Source organism: Salminus brasiliensis, chromosome 4 (assembly GCF_030463535.1).
Source record: "Salminus brasiliensis chromosome 4, fSalBra1.hap2, whole genome shotgun sequence".
Taxonomy (NCBI): Eukaryota; Metazoa; Chordata; class Actinopteri; order Characiformes; family Bryconidae; genus Salminus; species Salminus brasiliensis.
The window spans coordinates 45,083,838-45,101,770 of record NC_132881.1 but is presented as its reverse complement, the minus strand read 5'-3'; the positions used below and the strand labels follow the sequence as shown (position 1 = coordinate 45,101,770).

Sequence of the window (17,933 nt, the reverse complement as noted above, 5' to 3'; positions counted from 1 at the left end):
GCGGTTGGAGCAGTGACAGTAGTGATAGCGGTTGGAGCAGTGACAGTAGTGATAGAGGTTGGAGCAGTGACAGTAGCGATAGCGGTTGGAGCAGTGACAGTAGTGATAGCTGTTGGAGCAGTGACAGTAGTGATAGAGGTTGGAGCAGTGACTGTAGTGATAGAGGTTGGAGCAGTGACAGTAGCGATAGCGGTTGGAGCAGTGACAGTAGTGGTAGCGGTTGGAGCAGTGACAGTAGTCGTAGAGGTTGGAGCAGTGACAGTAGGAGTAGCGGTTGGAGCAGTGACAGTAGTGATAGAGGTTGGACCAGTGACAGTAGTGATAGCGGTTGGAGCAGTGACAGTAGTGATAGCTGTTGGAGCAGTGACAGTAGTGATAGAGGTTGGAGCAGTGACAGTAGTGATAGCTGTTGGAGCAGTGACAGTAGTGGTAGCGGTTGGAGCAGTGACAGTAGTGATAGCTGTTGGAGCAGTGACAGTAGTGGTAGCGGTTGGAGCTGTGACAGTAGTGATAGCTGTTGGGGCAGTGACAGTAGTGATAGAGGTTGGAGCAGTGACAGTAGTGATAGCGGTTGGAGCAGTGACAGTAGTGGTAGCTGTTGGAGCAGTGACAGTAGTGATAGAGGTTGGAGCAGTGACAGTAGTGATAGAGGTTGGAGCAGTGACAGTAGTGATAGCGGTTGGAGCAGTGACAGTAGTGATAGAGGTTGGAGTAGTGACAGTAGTGATAGCGGTTGGAGCAGTGACAGTAGTGGTAGCGGTTGGAGCAGTGACAGTAGTGATAGAGGTTGGAGCAGTGACAGTAGCGATAGCGGTTGGAGCAGTGACAGTAGTGGTAGCGGTTGGAGCAGTGACAGTAGTGATAGCGGTTGGAGCAGTGACAGTAGTGATAGCGGTTGGAGCAGTGACAGTAGTGGTAGCGGTTGGAGCAGTGACAGTAGTGATAGAGGTTGGAGCAGTGACAGTAGTGATAGCTGTTGGAGCAGTGACAGTAGTGATAGCGGTTGGAGCAGTGACAGTAGTGATAGCTGTTGGAGCAGTGACAGTAGTGGTAGCTGTTGGAGCAGTGACAGTAGTGATAGAGGTTGGAGCAGTGACTGTAGTGATAGAGGTTGGAGCAGTGACTGTAGTGATAGCGGTTGGAGCAGTGACAGTAGTGGTAGCGGTTGGAGCAGTGACAGTAGTGATAGCGGTTGGAGCAGTGACAGTAGTGATAGCTGTTGGAGCAGTGACAGTAGTGATAGCGGTTGGAGCAGTGACAGTAGTGATAGCTGTTGGAGCAGTGACAGTAGTGATAGCAGTTGGAGCAGTGACAGTAGTGATAGCGGTTGGAGCAGTGACAGTAGTGGTAGCTGTTGGAGCAGTGACAGTAGTGATAGAGGTTGGAGCAGTGACTGTAGTGATAGAGGTTGGAGCAGTGACTGTAGTGATAGCGGTTGGAGCAGTGACAGTAGTGATAGCGGTTGGAGCAGTGACAGTAGTGATAGCGGTTGGAGCAGTGACAGTAGTGGTAGCGGTTGGAGCAGTGACAGTAGTGATAGCGGTTGGAGCAGTGACAGTAGTGATAGCGGTTGGAGCAGTGACAGTAGTGATAGAGGTTGGAGCAGTGACAACAAATCCAACCCTGCTTATTAAATCAAACATGGCCGTCACCCGATGTAGTTGCTTTAGAACAAAACTTAGTTGTAGAACAAAGGCTGGAAGCCTTCTACCCACTTCCACAGCCAGAACTAGAAAAAATTATATCCTCAGCTAATTGTACAACATGTACACTCGACCCGATTCCCTCTAAATTGCTAAAAGAAATTCTCCCAATTATAATCGGACCTCTTTTAACAATTGTAAATTCATCCCTTAGCCTTGGGCATGTACCCCAAACCCTTAAAATAGCAGTTATAAAACCTTTAATCAAAAAACCAAATCTTGATCCTAGCGTATTATCTAATTATAGACCCATCTCAAACTTAACATTCGTATCTAAGATATTAGAAAAAGCTGTGGCCCAACAACTCTGCTTATACCTGAGTAAAAATGACATGTATGAGAAATTCCAGTCTGGATTTAGACTCAATCACAGCACAGAGACAGCCCTAGTGAAGATTACGAATGATCTCCTTCTTGCCTCTGATCAAGGCTACGTATCTTTATTAGTCCTACTAGACCTTAGTGCAGCCTTTGATACAATAGATCATTCTATATTACTAGAAAGATTAGAGAAAATGGTTGGAATCACAGGGACAGCCCTATCATGGTTCCAATCATATCTAACGGGACGCTTCCAATTTGTAAAGATAAATGATTTATCTTCAAACTACACAGAAGTAAGATATGGAGTTCCGCAAGGCTCAATTTTAGGACCACTATTATTTACATTATACATGTTACCACTGGGCTCAGTTATAAGCAGACATGGCATTAATTTCCACTTCTATGCAGATGACACACAGCTCTATATATCAGCCAAATCTGACGATAAATTTAGACTACAGAAAATGGAGGACTGTGTAAAGGATATAAAACTCTGGATGTCACATAACTTCCTTCTCCTTAACAGTGACAAAACCGAAGTTCTCCTTTTAGGTCCAAAAGACTCTAGAAATAAACTATCAGACTTAATGTTAGACTTGGCAGATTCTCCCATCATTCCTGGTTTAGCAGCTAAAAATCTTGGCGTCACATTCGACTCAGATTTATCATTTGAGCAACATATAGCTAATATTAGTAGAACAGCCTTTATGCAGCTTAGGAACATCTCCAAACTAAGAAACTCCTTATCACTACAAGACGCAGAAAAGCTAGTACATGCTTTTATTACCTCAAGGCTAGATTACTGTAATGCGTTACTGTCAGGTTGTTCCAGCAGGAACCTCAATAAACTTCAGCTGGTGCAAAATGCTGCAGCCAGGGTCCTTACTAAAACTAGAAAATTTGACCATATCAGTCCAGTTCTATCAGCACTTCATTGGCTCCCAGTTAAATTCCGTATTGAATACAAAATTCTTTTATTAACATATAAAGCCCTACATGGCCTCGCTCCTGAGTACCTGCAGGATCTTATAGTATATTACGAACCATCAAGACTACTTAGATCTCAGGGTGCTGGCCTCTTACGCGTTCCCAAAATTCTGAAAACCTCAGCAGGGGGAAGAGCCTTTTCCTATAAAGCCCCCCAGCTCTGGAATAACCTTCCAGATAATGTTCGGGACTCAGACACAGTCTCAATCTTTAAATCTAAACTGAAAACTTATATGTTTAGTTTAGCTTTTGGTAATTAATGTTTCTTAGATAAGGGCTGCAGGTCCAGGGGTTCGCGGACCCAGGGAATTGTAGTACTCTGAGATGCTGGAGCTGTCGTCTCGCTGCTTACACGCGATCACTCAGGTTTGTTGACGGTGGAGCAGATAGATGCTGGTGTTCTCAGGGTACGCCCGTGTCCGTGTTACCTTCTGGCTCTCTCCTTTTAATTATGCTGTGATAATCAGACCTGCCGGAGTCATCAGACATACCCAGATGCTGATGATCAACATTCTCTGCACTCCATAAAATTCCTCTTAGAACTAACTTCTCTCTCTTTACCTTCCCCGAGTAAATGGCCACCCAGCCCGATCTGCAGGAAGATTGCCCGCTGAGGTCCCCTCTACCTGCATCTAACCAGCTGCCACCTACCAGTCCAGCCAGCGGGTCCCCCCCAACCCGCCACCACCCATGGCTCACCCGCCAGCCGCTGCTGCCTGTTTGGTGGCCGTGCTGAAACCTAGATGGACTCGTGCCTGTCTGACACTATTAATATCACAACTATTAACTTTCTGTTGTATCTGGTTTGGTAATTTTTATCATTAATGTTTAAAACAGTCTGGCCAGAGGAGGATGGGTCCCCCTTGTGAGTCTTGGTTCCTCCCAAGGTTTCTTCCTCCAGCTCTGAGGGAGTTTTTCCTTGCCACTGTCGCCGTTGGCTTGCTCACGGGGGTCTTTGACGCTTCATGTTATTTCTTCTTTCTTCTCTGTCTCTGTTCTTTATTAAGTAATAATTATGTAAAGCTGCTTTGTGACGACAACAGTTGTAAAAAGCGCTATACAAATAAATTTGACTTGACTTGACTTGACAGTAGTGATAGCGGTTGGAGCAGTGACAGTAGTGATAGCGGTTGGAGCAGTGACAGTAGTGATAGCGGTTGGAGCAGTGACAGTAGTGATAGCGGTTGGAGCAGTGACAGTAGTGATAGAGGTTGGAGCAGTGACTGTAGTGATAGAGGTTGGAGCAGTGACTGTAGTGATAGCGGTTGGAGCAGTGACAGTAGTGATAGCGGTTGGAGCAGTGACAGTAGTGATAGCGGTTGGAGCAGTGACAGTAGTGATAGCGGTTGGAGCAGTGACAGTAGTGATAGCAGTTGGAGCAGTGACAGTAGTGATAGCAGTTGGAGCAGTGACAGTAGTGATAGCGGTTGGAGCAGTGACAGTAGTGATAGCGGTTGGAGCAGTGACAGTAGTGATAGCGGTTGGAGCAGTGACAGTAGTGATAGCAGTTGGAGCAGTGACAGTAGTGGTAGCAGTTGGAGCAGTGAAGCAGAGAAATGAAGACCAGAGAAATGAATAGAAGGGCAGATAAATAAAGATCAGAGAAATGAAGGGAAGAGCAGATAAAGATCAGAGAAATGAAAAGAAGATCAGAGAAATGAAGAACAGAGAAATGAACAGAAGATCAGAGTAATGAAGAGAAGAGTGGAGAAATGAAGACCAGAGAAATGAATAGAAGGGCAGATAAATAAAGATCAGAGACATGAAGGGAAGAGCAGATAAAGATCAGAGAAATGAAAAGATCAGAGTAATGAAGAGCAGAGAAATGAAGAACAGAGAAATGAACAGAAGATCAGAGTAATGAAGAGAAGAGTGGAGAAATAAAGAGCAAAGAAATTAAGAGAAGATCAGAGTAATTAAGAGAAGAACAGAGAAATGAAAAGCAGAAGAACAGAGAAATGAAGATCAAAGAAATAAAGAGAAGATCAGAGAAATGAAGAGCAGAGCAGAGAAATGAAGAGCAGAGCAGAGAAATGTAGAAACATGACGGGAAAAAAAGAGATGTGAATTTATGAGAACAGAATTGGGATTGGGGTTTGGCAGGCTGCCATGTGCTCTGGGGAAAATTAAATGAAAACATTGAGTTTGCTGGATAATAAAACACACATCATCATACATGGGGAGGACCCCCCAACCCCCCCCCCCCCCCACACACACACACCTTGAACACAAACAGGTGGACAGGTAGCAGATAACAGGTGGTTTTAGGAAATAACACACATGTCTAACATCCTATAAACATAGATATAGAGCTATAGTAGAGCTCCAAATCAGACTCATGATGTGTGTGTGTGTGTGTGTGTGTGTGTGTGTCTGTGTGTGTGTGTCTGTGTGTGTGTGTCTGTGTGTGTGTGTGATTATCTATTTATTTATTTTGTAATATTAATCATTCATTGCTTGGCAACAGTTAGTTGTTAATTATAATTGATGCCAATGAAGAGATTTACATCTGAATCTCAGAGAGAGCGAGAGAGCGAGAGAGAGAGAGAGAGAGAGAGAGAGAGAGAGAGAAAGAGAGAGGCAAAAATAAAAAAATGCATAAAAGCTCAGTCAGATAAAGAAAACAGCGTGAGAGAAGATAACAGAAAACAAATATGAAAAAAGGAAGAGTAATAGGGGCTCTGATTGGATGAACAGTCTAATGGGCTACCACACTCTTCTCTTGATTTATCTGCTCTTCATTTCTCTGCTCTTCATTTCATTTCTCTGATCTGCTCTTTATTTATTTTCTCTTCATTTCTCTGCTCTTCTCTTCATTTCTCTCATCTTCCTTTCGTTTATCTGATCTGCTCTTCATTTCTCTAATCTTCTCTTCATTTCTCTCATCTTCTTTTCATTTATCTGATCTGCTCTTCATTTATCTGCTCTTCTCTTTATTTCTCTCATCTTCCTTTCGTTTATCTGATCTGCTCTTCATTTCTCTCATCTTCTTTTCGTTTATCTGATCTGCTCTTCATTTCTCTCATCTTCTTTTCATTTCTCTGATCTGCTCTTCATTTCTCTAATCTTCATTTCATTTCTCTGATCTGCTCTTTATTTATTTTCTCTTCATTTCTCTGTTTATTTATTTTCTCTTCATTTCTCTGCTCTTCTCTTCATTTCTCTCATCTTCCTTTCGTTTATCTGATCTGCTCTTCATTTCTCTAATCTTCTCTTCATTTCTCTCATCTTCTTTTCATTTATCTGATCTGCTCTTCATTTCTCTGCTCTTCTCTTCATTTCTCTCATCTTCTTTTCATTTCTCTGCTCTCTGCTCTGCTCTTCTATGCACACAAAAGTGTCAGATAAAGAAAACAGTGTGAGAGAAGATAACAGAAAACAAATATGAAACAATGAAGAGTAATAGGGGCTCTGATTGGATGAGCAGTCTAATGCGCTACCACTATGGTCCGGGGGTCACAAGTCCAAATCCTGAGCCATACCGCTTTGGCATCAGCATCCAGAATCAGAGTGAGCACAACTGTCCATGCTCTCTCCGGGTGGGTAGTTGGCGCTCTCTCCCTCATCACTTTTAAGCCATGCTGGCCGGCACAGGCGTCTGTCAGCTGGTGTGGTGGAGCTGGGGACCCGGCGCTTTCCCCAGAGCATGTCAGAGGCCTGGCGATGTTGGAAAAGAGGCAGTGGCTGGCTTCGTATGTATCGGAGCAGATATGTTAAGTTCTAGGGGGAGCTACGAACCGATGGGTTGACTGGCAGATCCCAAACAAAAAGTAAATCAGCAAAAAAATGACAACATTTAAAATGGAATGACTGACCCTGAAAATGAATAGAAAGTAATATTGGTTTAAGATTGGCTTATTCAGTGGCTGCGCTGTGGAAGCTCAGGTGAGGAGAAGATACTGTCCTAACAAGGACACAGCTGGCTTACTATTGGCCTCCATCCCTCAAGCATGTAAAAAATTCACCTTCACTGAATAAAGGCCTCCTTTAATTCAAGTACTATCAGTCAGACTCAGACGCTGCAGAAAAGCTGTGAAACCGAAAACCTAAAATGTTTGTGGACACCCCTTCTAATGAATGCATTCAGCTATTTAGGTTGCACCCTATTGCTGTCTAGTCCTTGTAGAAAAGTACTGCCAAAAGAATAGGACTTTCTGGAGCAGATACACACAAACTCAATGGCTCCATGCCTAATGCGAGACATGGGGTATAAAGAGGGGGTATAAAGCCCCCCAGCATTGAGCTGTGGAGCAGTGGAATCACTGTGTTCTCTGGAATGATGGTTGGTGCTCCTTTCAATTACCTTAGGTTAATTGGGGATGATGAGGTGGGATGGTAATTCTGATTCAACATCCTGACCTCACTAATGCCCTTGTCGCAGAATGCAATCAAATCCTCACAGCAATGCTATTCCCTGGACAGTAGAGACAGTTCCATCAACAAAAGCAGGATACACTCTTTTTTTAATAGCCTTGATTCAGAAGGAACATTGAATGAGCAGGTGTCCCAATACTTTTGTCCATATAATATCAGCATGTGTATTACCCGCACTGGCCCCTCTCAAAAAAAAAGTAGTGCACTATAGACCCCTGTGGTGAGGCCTAAGCTTTCGGCCTTTGTTTTCCTTCCATTACTTTTACTTTTCTACTTGAAGTCGTTCTGAAACCAGTACTTTTACACTTTTACTGGAGTAAAAAGCTTCAGTTGATACATCAGCTTCTATAGAAGTCTTTTAAACCCTCACTTCTACCTGAGGAATGAGTGTGAATACTTTTGACATCTTTGGATATGAGCGTTAGCTAAAGCTGCCGGACCATATCTCCATGATTTTATGAGTGTCACTGCTGCCTCACGATTGGCTGATTAGATTTACTGGAGAACTCTCAATGGAGGTCAATGTAAAAAGAGTTTATTCCAAGTGGTTTCTGTTGGCCCATTCATCATGAGATTCTGACACAATGTAAAGCGCAACTGCCAGGAAAGCGAGAGGGAGAGTGAGAGAGAGAGAGGTTGCGAGAGCGAGAGAGATAGAGAGACAGTGAGAACCCTGCTGGAGCTCTGGCTGAGGCAGATGAAGCGTCTGTGTAGTGGGAAGGGGGGGTGGGGGGTGGAGAGAGGAGGAAGAGAGGGATGGAAGGATGGAGAGGAGTGAGCATGTGTGTGTGTGTGTGTGTGTGTGTGTGTGCCCACCTCATTAGCTGAGGCTCATTTGATTATGTAAGCACCCAGCGCTCTGACACTCGGCCTATTTTTATCCCGTCTCCCACGCCCCGTCCCGACCAGAGTCAACCCTGTTACAGAGTCAGTGTCTGCAACCACCCCGTCACACCATCATTATGTAATACATGACAGACACACACACACACACACACACACTCACACTCTCTCTCTGACTGACTGAGACACATTTCATAGCGGTCTGAAAGACATTTGCACGCTAATGATACGTAGACTGCACCGGAGTGTGATAGCACTCACACACACACACACACACACACACACACACACACACAGTGAGACAGACAAATACACACACAGCTGAAGCCTGGAGGTGCGTTTACACATGTGTGAGAGAGAGAGAGAGCGCGAGAGCAAGAGAGAAAGAGCAAAGAGAAGAAAGTGTCGGATGTTGGAGCAACACGCTGGTTAAGATTACACACATAGCCAGAAGCACTTTCAGCTAAATCAGAGTAACTGCAGAATTCACCTGAACAGCTCCAGGACACGCGACAGCACTGTGAACCAGTCCTGCAGGTCAGAGCGGCTTACTGGTGGCTTAAGGGCAGTCGGACCGGGATACTGGCTGGATGAAAAAATGCCGACCAGTGCCTTTAAGTGAATTATGGCCTTAAAGCAGCATTATGGGGAAACTGGTATGACTGGCTGGAAGCAGTACTACAAAGTACTGGTACTGTACTGGAAGCAGTATTACAAAGGTGGGTCAGTGTAGTGTTAGGAGTCTTGCCCAAGGACTCTTATTGTTGTAGCACAGCAATAGTAGTGGCAGGTAGTGGTGTTGTCTGTTGCGCCACACCAACCACATGTGAAACATGTGAAGTCAGACACCACCTTTTTTAAATATGCCAGCCGACATGCTCGGAGGAAAGCACTGGGTCCTTAGCGCCATCTATCTACCTGGAGAGAATACGGGCAATTGTTCTACTCATAAAAATTTCATTTAAAAAAATTTTTATTCATAAAAAAATATTTTTTGTATTATTTTACTTACAAAAAATATATTTTAAATATTTTTACTTATAACATTTTTATTTTTAAATTGTTTTATTCAAAAAATAATACTTTTTTTATTGTTTTGCTTGTATAAATTAGTTTTTTTTGTATTGTTTTACTTGTAAAAATACTTTTTTTGTTTTACTCATAAAAATGTCATTTTAAAAATGTTTTTACTTGTAAAAATGTTATTTAAAAATACTTCACACTGTTATTTAAAAATGTTCATTTAAAAATTGTTTCACTTTTAAAAAATATTTTTCAATTGTTTTATTTATAAATGTTTAATTTTTATTTTTTTTACTTGTTATACTTGTCATTTTTAAAATGGTTTTACTTGTAAAAATGTTATTTTGTAAAAAAAAAAAAACTTAAAATTGTTTTACTTATAACAAACTTTTTAATTGTTTTATTCATAAATGTTATATTTTTTTTTACCATTTTTTATTTATAAAATTGTAATTTTTAAAATAGTTTTACTTGTAAAGAATGCATTTGTTTTATTGTTTTACTCATAAAAACCTTAACCAGCACCTTCATCTACACCTGAACCTAATCTTACTACCTTCTACTTTTATTACACAACTAAACATCATAGGAAGCAGAGTGTGTATTTATAAGAAGAGTGTGTATTTAGGAGTGTGTATTTTTGCTCAACAGCGCCACCAGTGGTCGTGTGTTTTTGGACTGCAACAATCAACCTACATGGACGTTGTTTTTGTAGGATCATGTTGTGGGAAACGTTCATAATGTTCATAAGAAGTCAAGGTGTCCGCAAACTTTTAAGAGGCAGCGTGTGCATCACCCTCTCTGGGTCTGCCTGCAGCGGAAACACTGGAAGAAGCCGAGGCTTTAATCCATGTAGTGAAAAACCACTGCTGAAATGGAAAATGTGCATATAGCTGCTGCGGGGCAGCTGTGTGTGTGGGAGAGAGGGGGTGGGAGAGGGGGGTGGGGGGTGAGAGGCTAGTGTAGTGTGAGGTGTACTGTAATGGTGTGACCCTGCTGCTGCTGCTGTGAATGTGAAAACAGCTGGAGGGGACACGGTTACCGTGGTGAGGAGAACAGAGGGCAGCGGTAGGGTTAAGGTGATGGAGGAGGAAAAAAACCTGAAGTGTTCAGGCTCACTTACTGGAGATTCAGAGAATATTAATGTGGGATAAATATAAATATAATAATTAGGACAGATTTGGGTATATATATATATATATATATATATATATATATATATAATATCCTTCAGTTTTAAGGATACAGTTATATGAACATTTATGGTTATCATAATGTGCGCATACATATGAATATATAATATAATAATATATCATATATATATAATATATAACATATATATAATGAAAATATATAAATAATTAAATATACAATTTAAAAGAGTTAAAAAAAAAACAATCCATTGATCATTGGAGACAATAATCAGCTGATTAATACAAAATAAAAATCATCATTAGATACAAAATAGTTTGAAAAAGCTCATTTTCATGTGCAGATTCTTGTTTACTTGTTTATTTACTTGTTTGTTTGTTGTTTATTTATAATGGTGTCCCAGCTTTGCTGGTTTCTACCACTAACTGGCTTCATGGATGTAAACAGTTAAGACCACTCAGCTGCACCCTGCCTCCATGCCTGCTGTTACATCCTGATCGGACCTCAGCAGCCTGAACACACACAGAAATGGCCTTTACCAAACTGAATTCCTCTAATCCACTTCCACTGACACTCAGCTCAGAGTTACAGTAACAGATAGCACCACTACCTGCCACTGAGCTACCCCACCATGTGGGAGACTGGGGTTCGATTCCCGGTCTGGGTGACTATGATGCGCTACACCAATAAGAGTCCTTGGGCAAGACTCCTAACACTACACTGGTCCACTTCTGTATTCTCTGGATAAGAGCGTCTGCTAAATGCTATGAATGTAAATGTAATGACCTCGTTACGGAGGCTACTTTAACGTAGCCATCAGCTTGTACATTCTTGAGGTTCTTTAATGCATTTAATTATCTCCAAATATCACTGTTTTAATAAACCTTCCAGCTCAATAAAACTAATATCTGTCTTTAAAGCCAAGGAGAAGCAATATAGCAGCAATAACCTGTAAATAATTTAATTTAAAATCTATATTTTTTTGTGCTTTTTTTGGGTGAAGGGCGGGACTTTATCCGTACCCAGCACATTGATTGGGTCTTGAGGTGAAGGGCGGGACTTTATCCGTACCCAGCATGTTGATTGGCTCTTTTTGTTAAAGGGCGGGACTTTATTTGTACCCAGCAAGTTGATTGGCTCTTTTTTATTGAAGGGTGGGACTTTATCTGTTCCCAGCAAGTTGATTGGCTCGTTTTGTTGAAGAACGGGACTTTATCCGTACCCAGCACATTGATTGGCTCTTGTGGTGAAGGGCGGGACTTTATCTGTACCCAGCACGTTGATTGGCCCTTTTTTTATTGAAGGGCGGGACTTTATCTGTACCCAGCACGTTGATTGTTTTTTTTGTTGAAGGGCGGGACTTTATCCGTACCCAGCACGTTGATTGGCTCTTTTTGTTGAAGGGCGGGACTTTATCCGTACCCAACACGTTGATTGGCTCTTTTTGTTGAAGGGTGGGACTTTATCCGTACACAACACGTTGATTGGCTCTTTTTGTTGAAGGGCGGGACTTTATCTGTACCCAGCACGTTGATTGGCTCTTTTTGTTGAAGGGTGGGACTTTATCTGTACCCAGCACGTTGATTGGCTCTTTTTGTTGAAGGGCGGGACTTTATCTGTACCCAGCAAGTTGATTGGCTCTTTTTGTTGAAGGGCGGGACTTTATCTGTACCCAGCACGTTGATTGAGACTCCCACATCTCACAGATTTACTCCACCCTTCCCTCACCCAGCAGAGTGAAGGTGCTGCAGATGTGTGGCCATGTTGCCTTCTGGCTCCGTAGCTTTTATCCACAGGCAGGGGCGCCGTATAGGGGGGTTACAATGATTTGAGGGCCTTTGACTGACAGGGGCCCTAAAAATGTATTAATTTAGTATTTTGGCAGAGCGCTTAGAGATGTGCGGCCCAATGTAATATCTTTTTATGGAGCTCAAAATCACTGGCATTCATACTCAATCCCAGTCCACACACTCCAGCTGCTCAGTCTATGTGTCTTCCCTGTAGCTCCGCATCCAGACTGAGGGGATTATTACTGTAGAAAGGAACAGCGGCAGGAAAACTGTACTCCACACTGACCTGGTTAATCTGTGGCTTATAATCGGTGGTCCATGTTCATCCAGAGCCGTTCCTAGTCAGCGTGAGACACATGCGTGATTTCCATCAGTCACCAACTAATAAGACTATTCAATCAGTTGCCAACTAACTAATCTGCGTGTACGGATGCAGCCATCGTCTTCAGTTTGGCTAGCTATTTCCGTTCTGAAGGTGCTCTTTCAATTCCATCTGACAGCCAGTGTCGCAGGGTTCGGGGTCCCCTAATGTGCGGCGCCTTCAGGGTCCACTTAAATAGAAAGAAAATACACTTAAGAATAAAAAGCCTTTATTTATTTAACATCGATCAACAGGACATACAACAATACAAACATCAAACCAATGCCAGGACCTTTACAGAAGTCATAAATCACGGCCTTAAATTACTGCAGCGGTGCTCAGTCACGAATATGAACCTTAACGAATGAAAAGCTCTTAAAGAAATGAGATTGCCTCATTAAGCTGCAGTGAGCTGCACGGCTGCCACTGCCAACGTCTCTCAGAAAATCAGCTTCGAACCCACCTATAGAGGATTTCATTGATGTACTTGACCTTTATTGAAGCGTTGTAGTAATAATAATAATAATAATAAAAAAAATAATAATAATTATAATAATATGGCCAAAACAACTCAAATGTAAGACCAGGCAATACTGCATTCGTTGCCACTGTGAAATAATTCTCGGTTTATTCTGGATGACTGGGCAGTGTTTCTTGTACTCGCCATATAAAAAAAAAGCACTAAGCTCTGTACAATAAAAATAATTATTGGGTCCAAAGTGCTGGACAGTGTCAAACACAGGATGCGTAGTGAGCTTAAGGCACGACATTTGAACGCAGCACAAATTCAGATACAAACTTTTAACTATGTGTTTAATGTGCTCAACATTATCCATACACCTCAACAGCAGGAGTGCTTCAACCACTGGGAAACCTTCAAGCAAACGACCCTCCCAAAGCAACGGCTATGTCACACCCATGTTCACGTTCTGCTTAAATGCTCAAAAAGGCAAAAAAAGAAGATTCAATTAAATGAACGGTGTCAATTAAATAATATAAAATATAATATAATATAATATACACCCATGCAGCAAATCCAAACTGTCCACTTAAAAACACAGAAGACAAAAACAAAAAGGACGAGGACACACATAGACAACACAGGGAGTGATGAACTCCCCAAACACCCCCAAACTCTGCACCAAATGCATGATGGGATCAGAGGCGTTTTCTATTCTCTCCTTTTGTTTTTTTTTTAAGACAACAAATGTTTGCGCCGCCACATCTAGTCCTATTAATACCCTCGACGGGCGACTCGTGGGAAAGCTGAGACAGACAGGGAAGAAGTCGAGGAGGAGTGTGAGAGTGAGTCGGATATATAGAGTCAGGGCCACATCATGGATACCATGTATATAGAGCTGTGTTTCTCTTCATCCTGGGTTACAGAATTTCCACATAGTTCTGAGGGATGAGGCCCCGTTTGCCCTCCAGCTCTCCTTCCAGCCAGCCTGGCTCCCGGGACGGAGTCACTGCAATACAGAGGAGAAATGCTGAGCACAGAACAGTCCCCCACTCAGACCAGACCACCAGATTTCCTAAACCGCATCACTACTCATTATACACCACATGTCCAAATAATTATGGACACCCCTTCTAATGAATGCATTCAGCTACTTTAAGTTGCACCCATTGCAGACACTGATGTGCAAATACACACACACACTCACAGCTTGTCTAGTCCCTGTGGAGAAGTACTGCCAATAGAATAGGACTCTCTAGAGCAGATGGACATGAACCTATTGGCACCTATGGGCTACATAGAGAAGGGTACAAAGCCCCCCAGCATTGAGGAGCTGTGGAGCAGTGGAAGAACCGTGTTCTCAGGAATGATGGATGTTGGTGCTCCCTTGAATACTTTTGGGATTAGCTGGGGAATTGGGAATGAGATGTGGTGGTGATCCTGAGGACATCCTGACCTTACTAAAGCTCTTGTTGCTGAATGCAATCAAATCCTCACAGCAATGTGAGCACTCCGGAATCTAGTAGAAATCCTTCTCTGGACAGTAGAGACAGTTACTTCAACAAAAGCAGAAAAAAAAACGATGAATAAGCAGGTGTCCATATACTTTTGTCCATTTAGAGCAGCAGATGGCAAGTACTAACTTGTGCTGGCCAGCTTGGTCGGACCCCTTAAAAGGTCATAAAGGTGCTAAGAGTCTATATGCTGGTCAGGAGCTCAGCCGGTTAACCATCACGGTGTGTTTCCACCTGGACGTCCAGCTTTTCAACCACCTTGACCAGTCCAGACCATCTGCTGGGCTCACGCTGGATCTTCTGCAGGGCAGTTATGCGAGTGAGGAACTGAAGTGTGAACCCACACACAGACCCTCTTAACCTGAGTGCAAGAACTCGCTGTATTATCACTGTGAAAAGCATACTAATCGTGCAGCCATTAGCACGGGTCTGTGGTGCAGCTAGGTCAAGTTAAAAGCCAGAGCGACGGAGCGCTGGCTTATAGCTGAAGTGGCTGGAGGACACCGAGGCCACGAGTTTCCACCTGCGGCACTGCTGAGAGCTTGGCCGAGGCATTAGACGTTAGATGCCAAGAGCAGGTCGGAATTAAACAAGACTAATGTAAGGAAGAGACAGAGCTCTAGCTTCCGCTGTAAGGCAGGATATGCTAGAACCCAAGCACAGACGGCACTGCGACTCAATGCTAACTGAGGTCTACAGGGCTCAGGGCTCCAACAGACTTAATGAGGTGGGTGAACAGCAGTCACAGATGAAGTAGAACAGGGATGGGACTGTATGAGGAATTCCAAAAAACTTAAAAAGCACATTAAAATGACCGAAATGAGTGCAAAACCCTGGTATCTCCAAAACTGGCAACTTTACAAGTTAACCTGCTTAACTTACAATGGAGGTCAATGTAAAATATTACCGTCCTTTTGGAGCGTCCTATTGGTCACAATGTAAAGAAGATTCATGTTGTGTCAAAAAAAAAATGAAAACACTGTATGAATACACTGTATTTAATGTAGTGTATACAATATTATATTTATATAACACCTAAATGATAAAACCTCTTATTAATTAGCACATGAAGTAACATAAATTAAAAAATATATATTATTAAAATAAATTGCCCAGGTGGATAACCTTAATATCGACTACACCATACCACTTCTTCAGCCACCCTCCCAGCTTTCAAATCTAAAATGTCACCAAATACGTCACCATACACACATTTCTACACTATTTTCAGTGTAAAAGTGGATACACAGTAGGTGACATATTGGTTATACTGGTAAACGAGTATTGCACTCACTGCTGACCTTCAGTGGTGTTGTAGATACCACAGTTGATAATCAGAGTATTCCCAGGCAACATATGATGCAGAGCTACATATAAAGACTTAAATACTAAATAAATATAGATATAGTTAGGCAGGAAAAAATATAAATGTTAAAAAAAAAAAAAAATTAATGATAAAGAACAAAATCAAAAAGTGAGTGACTACATGTTTTAGCAAGCCAGGGCAATCAATCATTAAATAAATACATAAATAAATAAATAAATAAATAAATAAATAAACAGCCCAGAATGAAATGCAGGGGACATATTACAGACACTTGGATTTCAGGCCCAATATTCATATTAAAGAAGCTATAAAATAATGAATTAGCAATCTATGATATAGAGCTACTCAAAATATCTAACAGACATAAGAACAAATAGATACGTTATCACTTAATGGCATTTATATTCAAAACATTATATATATTTATAGATTCTTATATAATTCATTTTTAAAATATATAAAAATATATAAAATATATAGAAAAGTGCGACTGACCAGCCAGCTTAGCTTGACGACATTAATGATTTTTTTCCCTTCACAATTTGGCCCATTCAAATTCCCACCCACTACCTAGGACTCACTATCCCCATCACACACAGTGCTCCCAAGCTGGGAGGGTAAAGGCTTTAACCCTTCAGCGTCTGCGAACAGGCCGAAGTATCAAATCGAATGTTCCTCATGTTTCTATTAATATCTTTGTGATAATACAGCACAGAACTACAGCTGTAGAGCCCATCCGTTCTATTGCATCTTACTGCAAAAGAAATTACATATGTGACTCATATCTGGAGTTACAAGGTTTTGAAGACAGGTTGAGATACTGGTCTCTGGATTTGTGTGTCCATCAACTGCCTCACATCTGCAACGGCTGGATTTGTGAGTCCGTCTATGGTTTAGTGTAAAACTCGTCTTCTGCCCCTCCTGGTTTATTCACTATTACATTCATACAGTACGCTGCTTTTGTGAAGCCAGGACTCTGGGAAACCCGTTTCTAGCACCAAAACAGTTCGTCCACATGAGGAAAGGGATGTTTTTTCAGGTTTAGGGTCAGAATCTCACATGGGGTCTCATTACAGGGAGAGCTGAGATTGTTCTGCATATTACGACATAACACATGTGGGTATTGTGTGTATATGCCGGTGCCTTTAAAGGCGAATTTAAGATGATATGCAATAAAAAGGGAGAGAGAATATGCCCTCAGACTCCAGAGGGTTACATCTGAACAGCTAAAGAAACTTGTGCATGTTCAACTTCATGACAAGTTCCTCACATCATTAATTGTGAAGATTCTGAAGATCACAGTACTGAATTCAACCGATACTGCTGACAACAATACTGCGGCACAGAAGACAAAGGAAGGCCTGCAGAGCGGCTGCCTCTCTGATAAAGACACAGCAGCCCTGATATTCAGAGCCAGGAGCCCTCATTTCCTCCCTGCATGATTAGAACTTTGCCTCGTCCTCTGTAGACTGATTCAGCAGGACTTTCTCTCTCAACCCCTCTCTCTCTCTCTCTCTCTCCCCCCTCCTCTTCTCCATGGTGATGTGAGATCAGATTTTCAGCTGGCCGGCCGCTCGGTCCGGCGAATCCAATATCCCGGCGGTTTTGGGGGCGAGCGAGTGAGCAAGCGGCGGCCGATAACACTCTCACTTACCGTTGCTGAAGATTGCTCCAACCTGGAAGGAAAGTTCCGAATCGTGCTCAGCCTCGCACGAGTACACAGCCTTGGCTTTCATCGGGGTGACACTGAAAAATGGAAGCAATCAGTTAGCAGACCGCTTCGCCTTTTCGGGGGGTGTTTGGGGGGGGGGTTAGGATGGACGAAGCTTTTCAATCTCACAACTGCTCTTGATTCAGACAGCGAAAGACTGTGTGTTGTTTCTACAAGGTGAAACATCAGAAAGCCAAAGCAATCTGCATTTAAAAACACACAACTTCTACACACACACTGTACATATATACACACACACTGTGTTACACAGTGTATACACACATTATTATTATTAAGCACATTGTGTAAAACTTCCACAGTGCAGGCTATTAGAAAAAAAGTGACCTTTAATCTCCCTTTAGCC

The 17,933-nt window shown here is 42.3% G+C and overlaps 1 protein-coding gene across 3 annotated transcripts in view; it reads right to left on the bottom strand.

The window, feature by feature from the left end:
• Positions 1 to 12,769: 12,769 nt before the first annotated feature.
• The window catches only part of arhgap10 (Rho GTPase activating protein 10), a 130,606-nt gene continuing 125,442 nt past the window's right edge, over positions 12,770 to 17,933 (bottom strand). For all 3 annotated transcript variants that reach the window (XM_072678562.1, XM_072678560.1, XM_072678561.1), the window contains 2 exons: positions 17,513 to 17,604; positions 12,770 to 14,026 (listed from right to left, as the gene is read on the bottom strand). In XM_072678562.1, the coding sequence (XP_072534663.1) occupies positions 13,938 to 14,026; positions 17,513 to 17,604 (181 nt within the window). In that variant the 3' untranslated portion in view covers positions 12,770 to 13,937. The remainder of the gene's footprint in view (positions 14,027 to 17,512; positions 17,605 to 17,933) is intronic.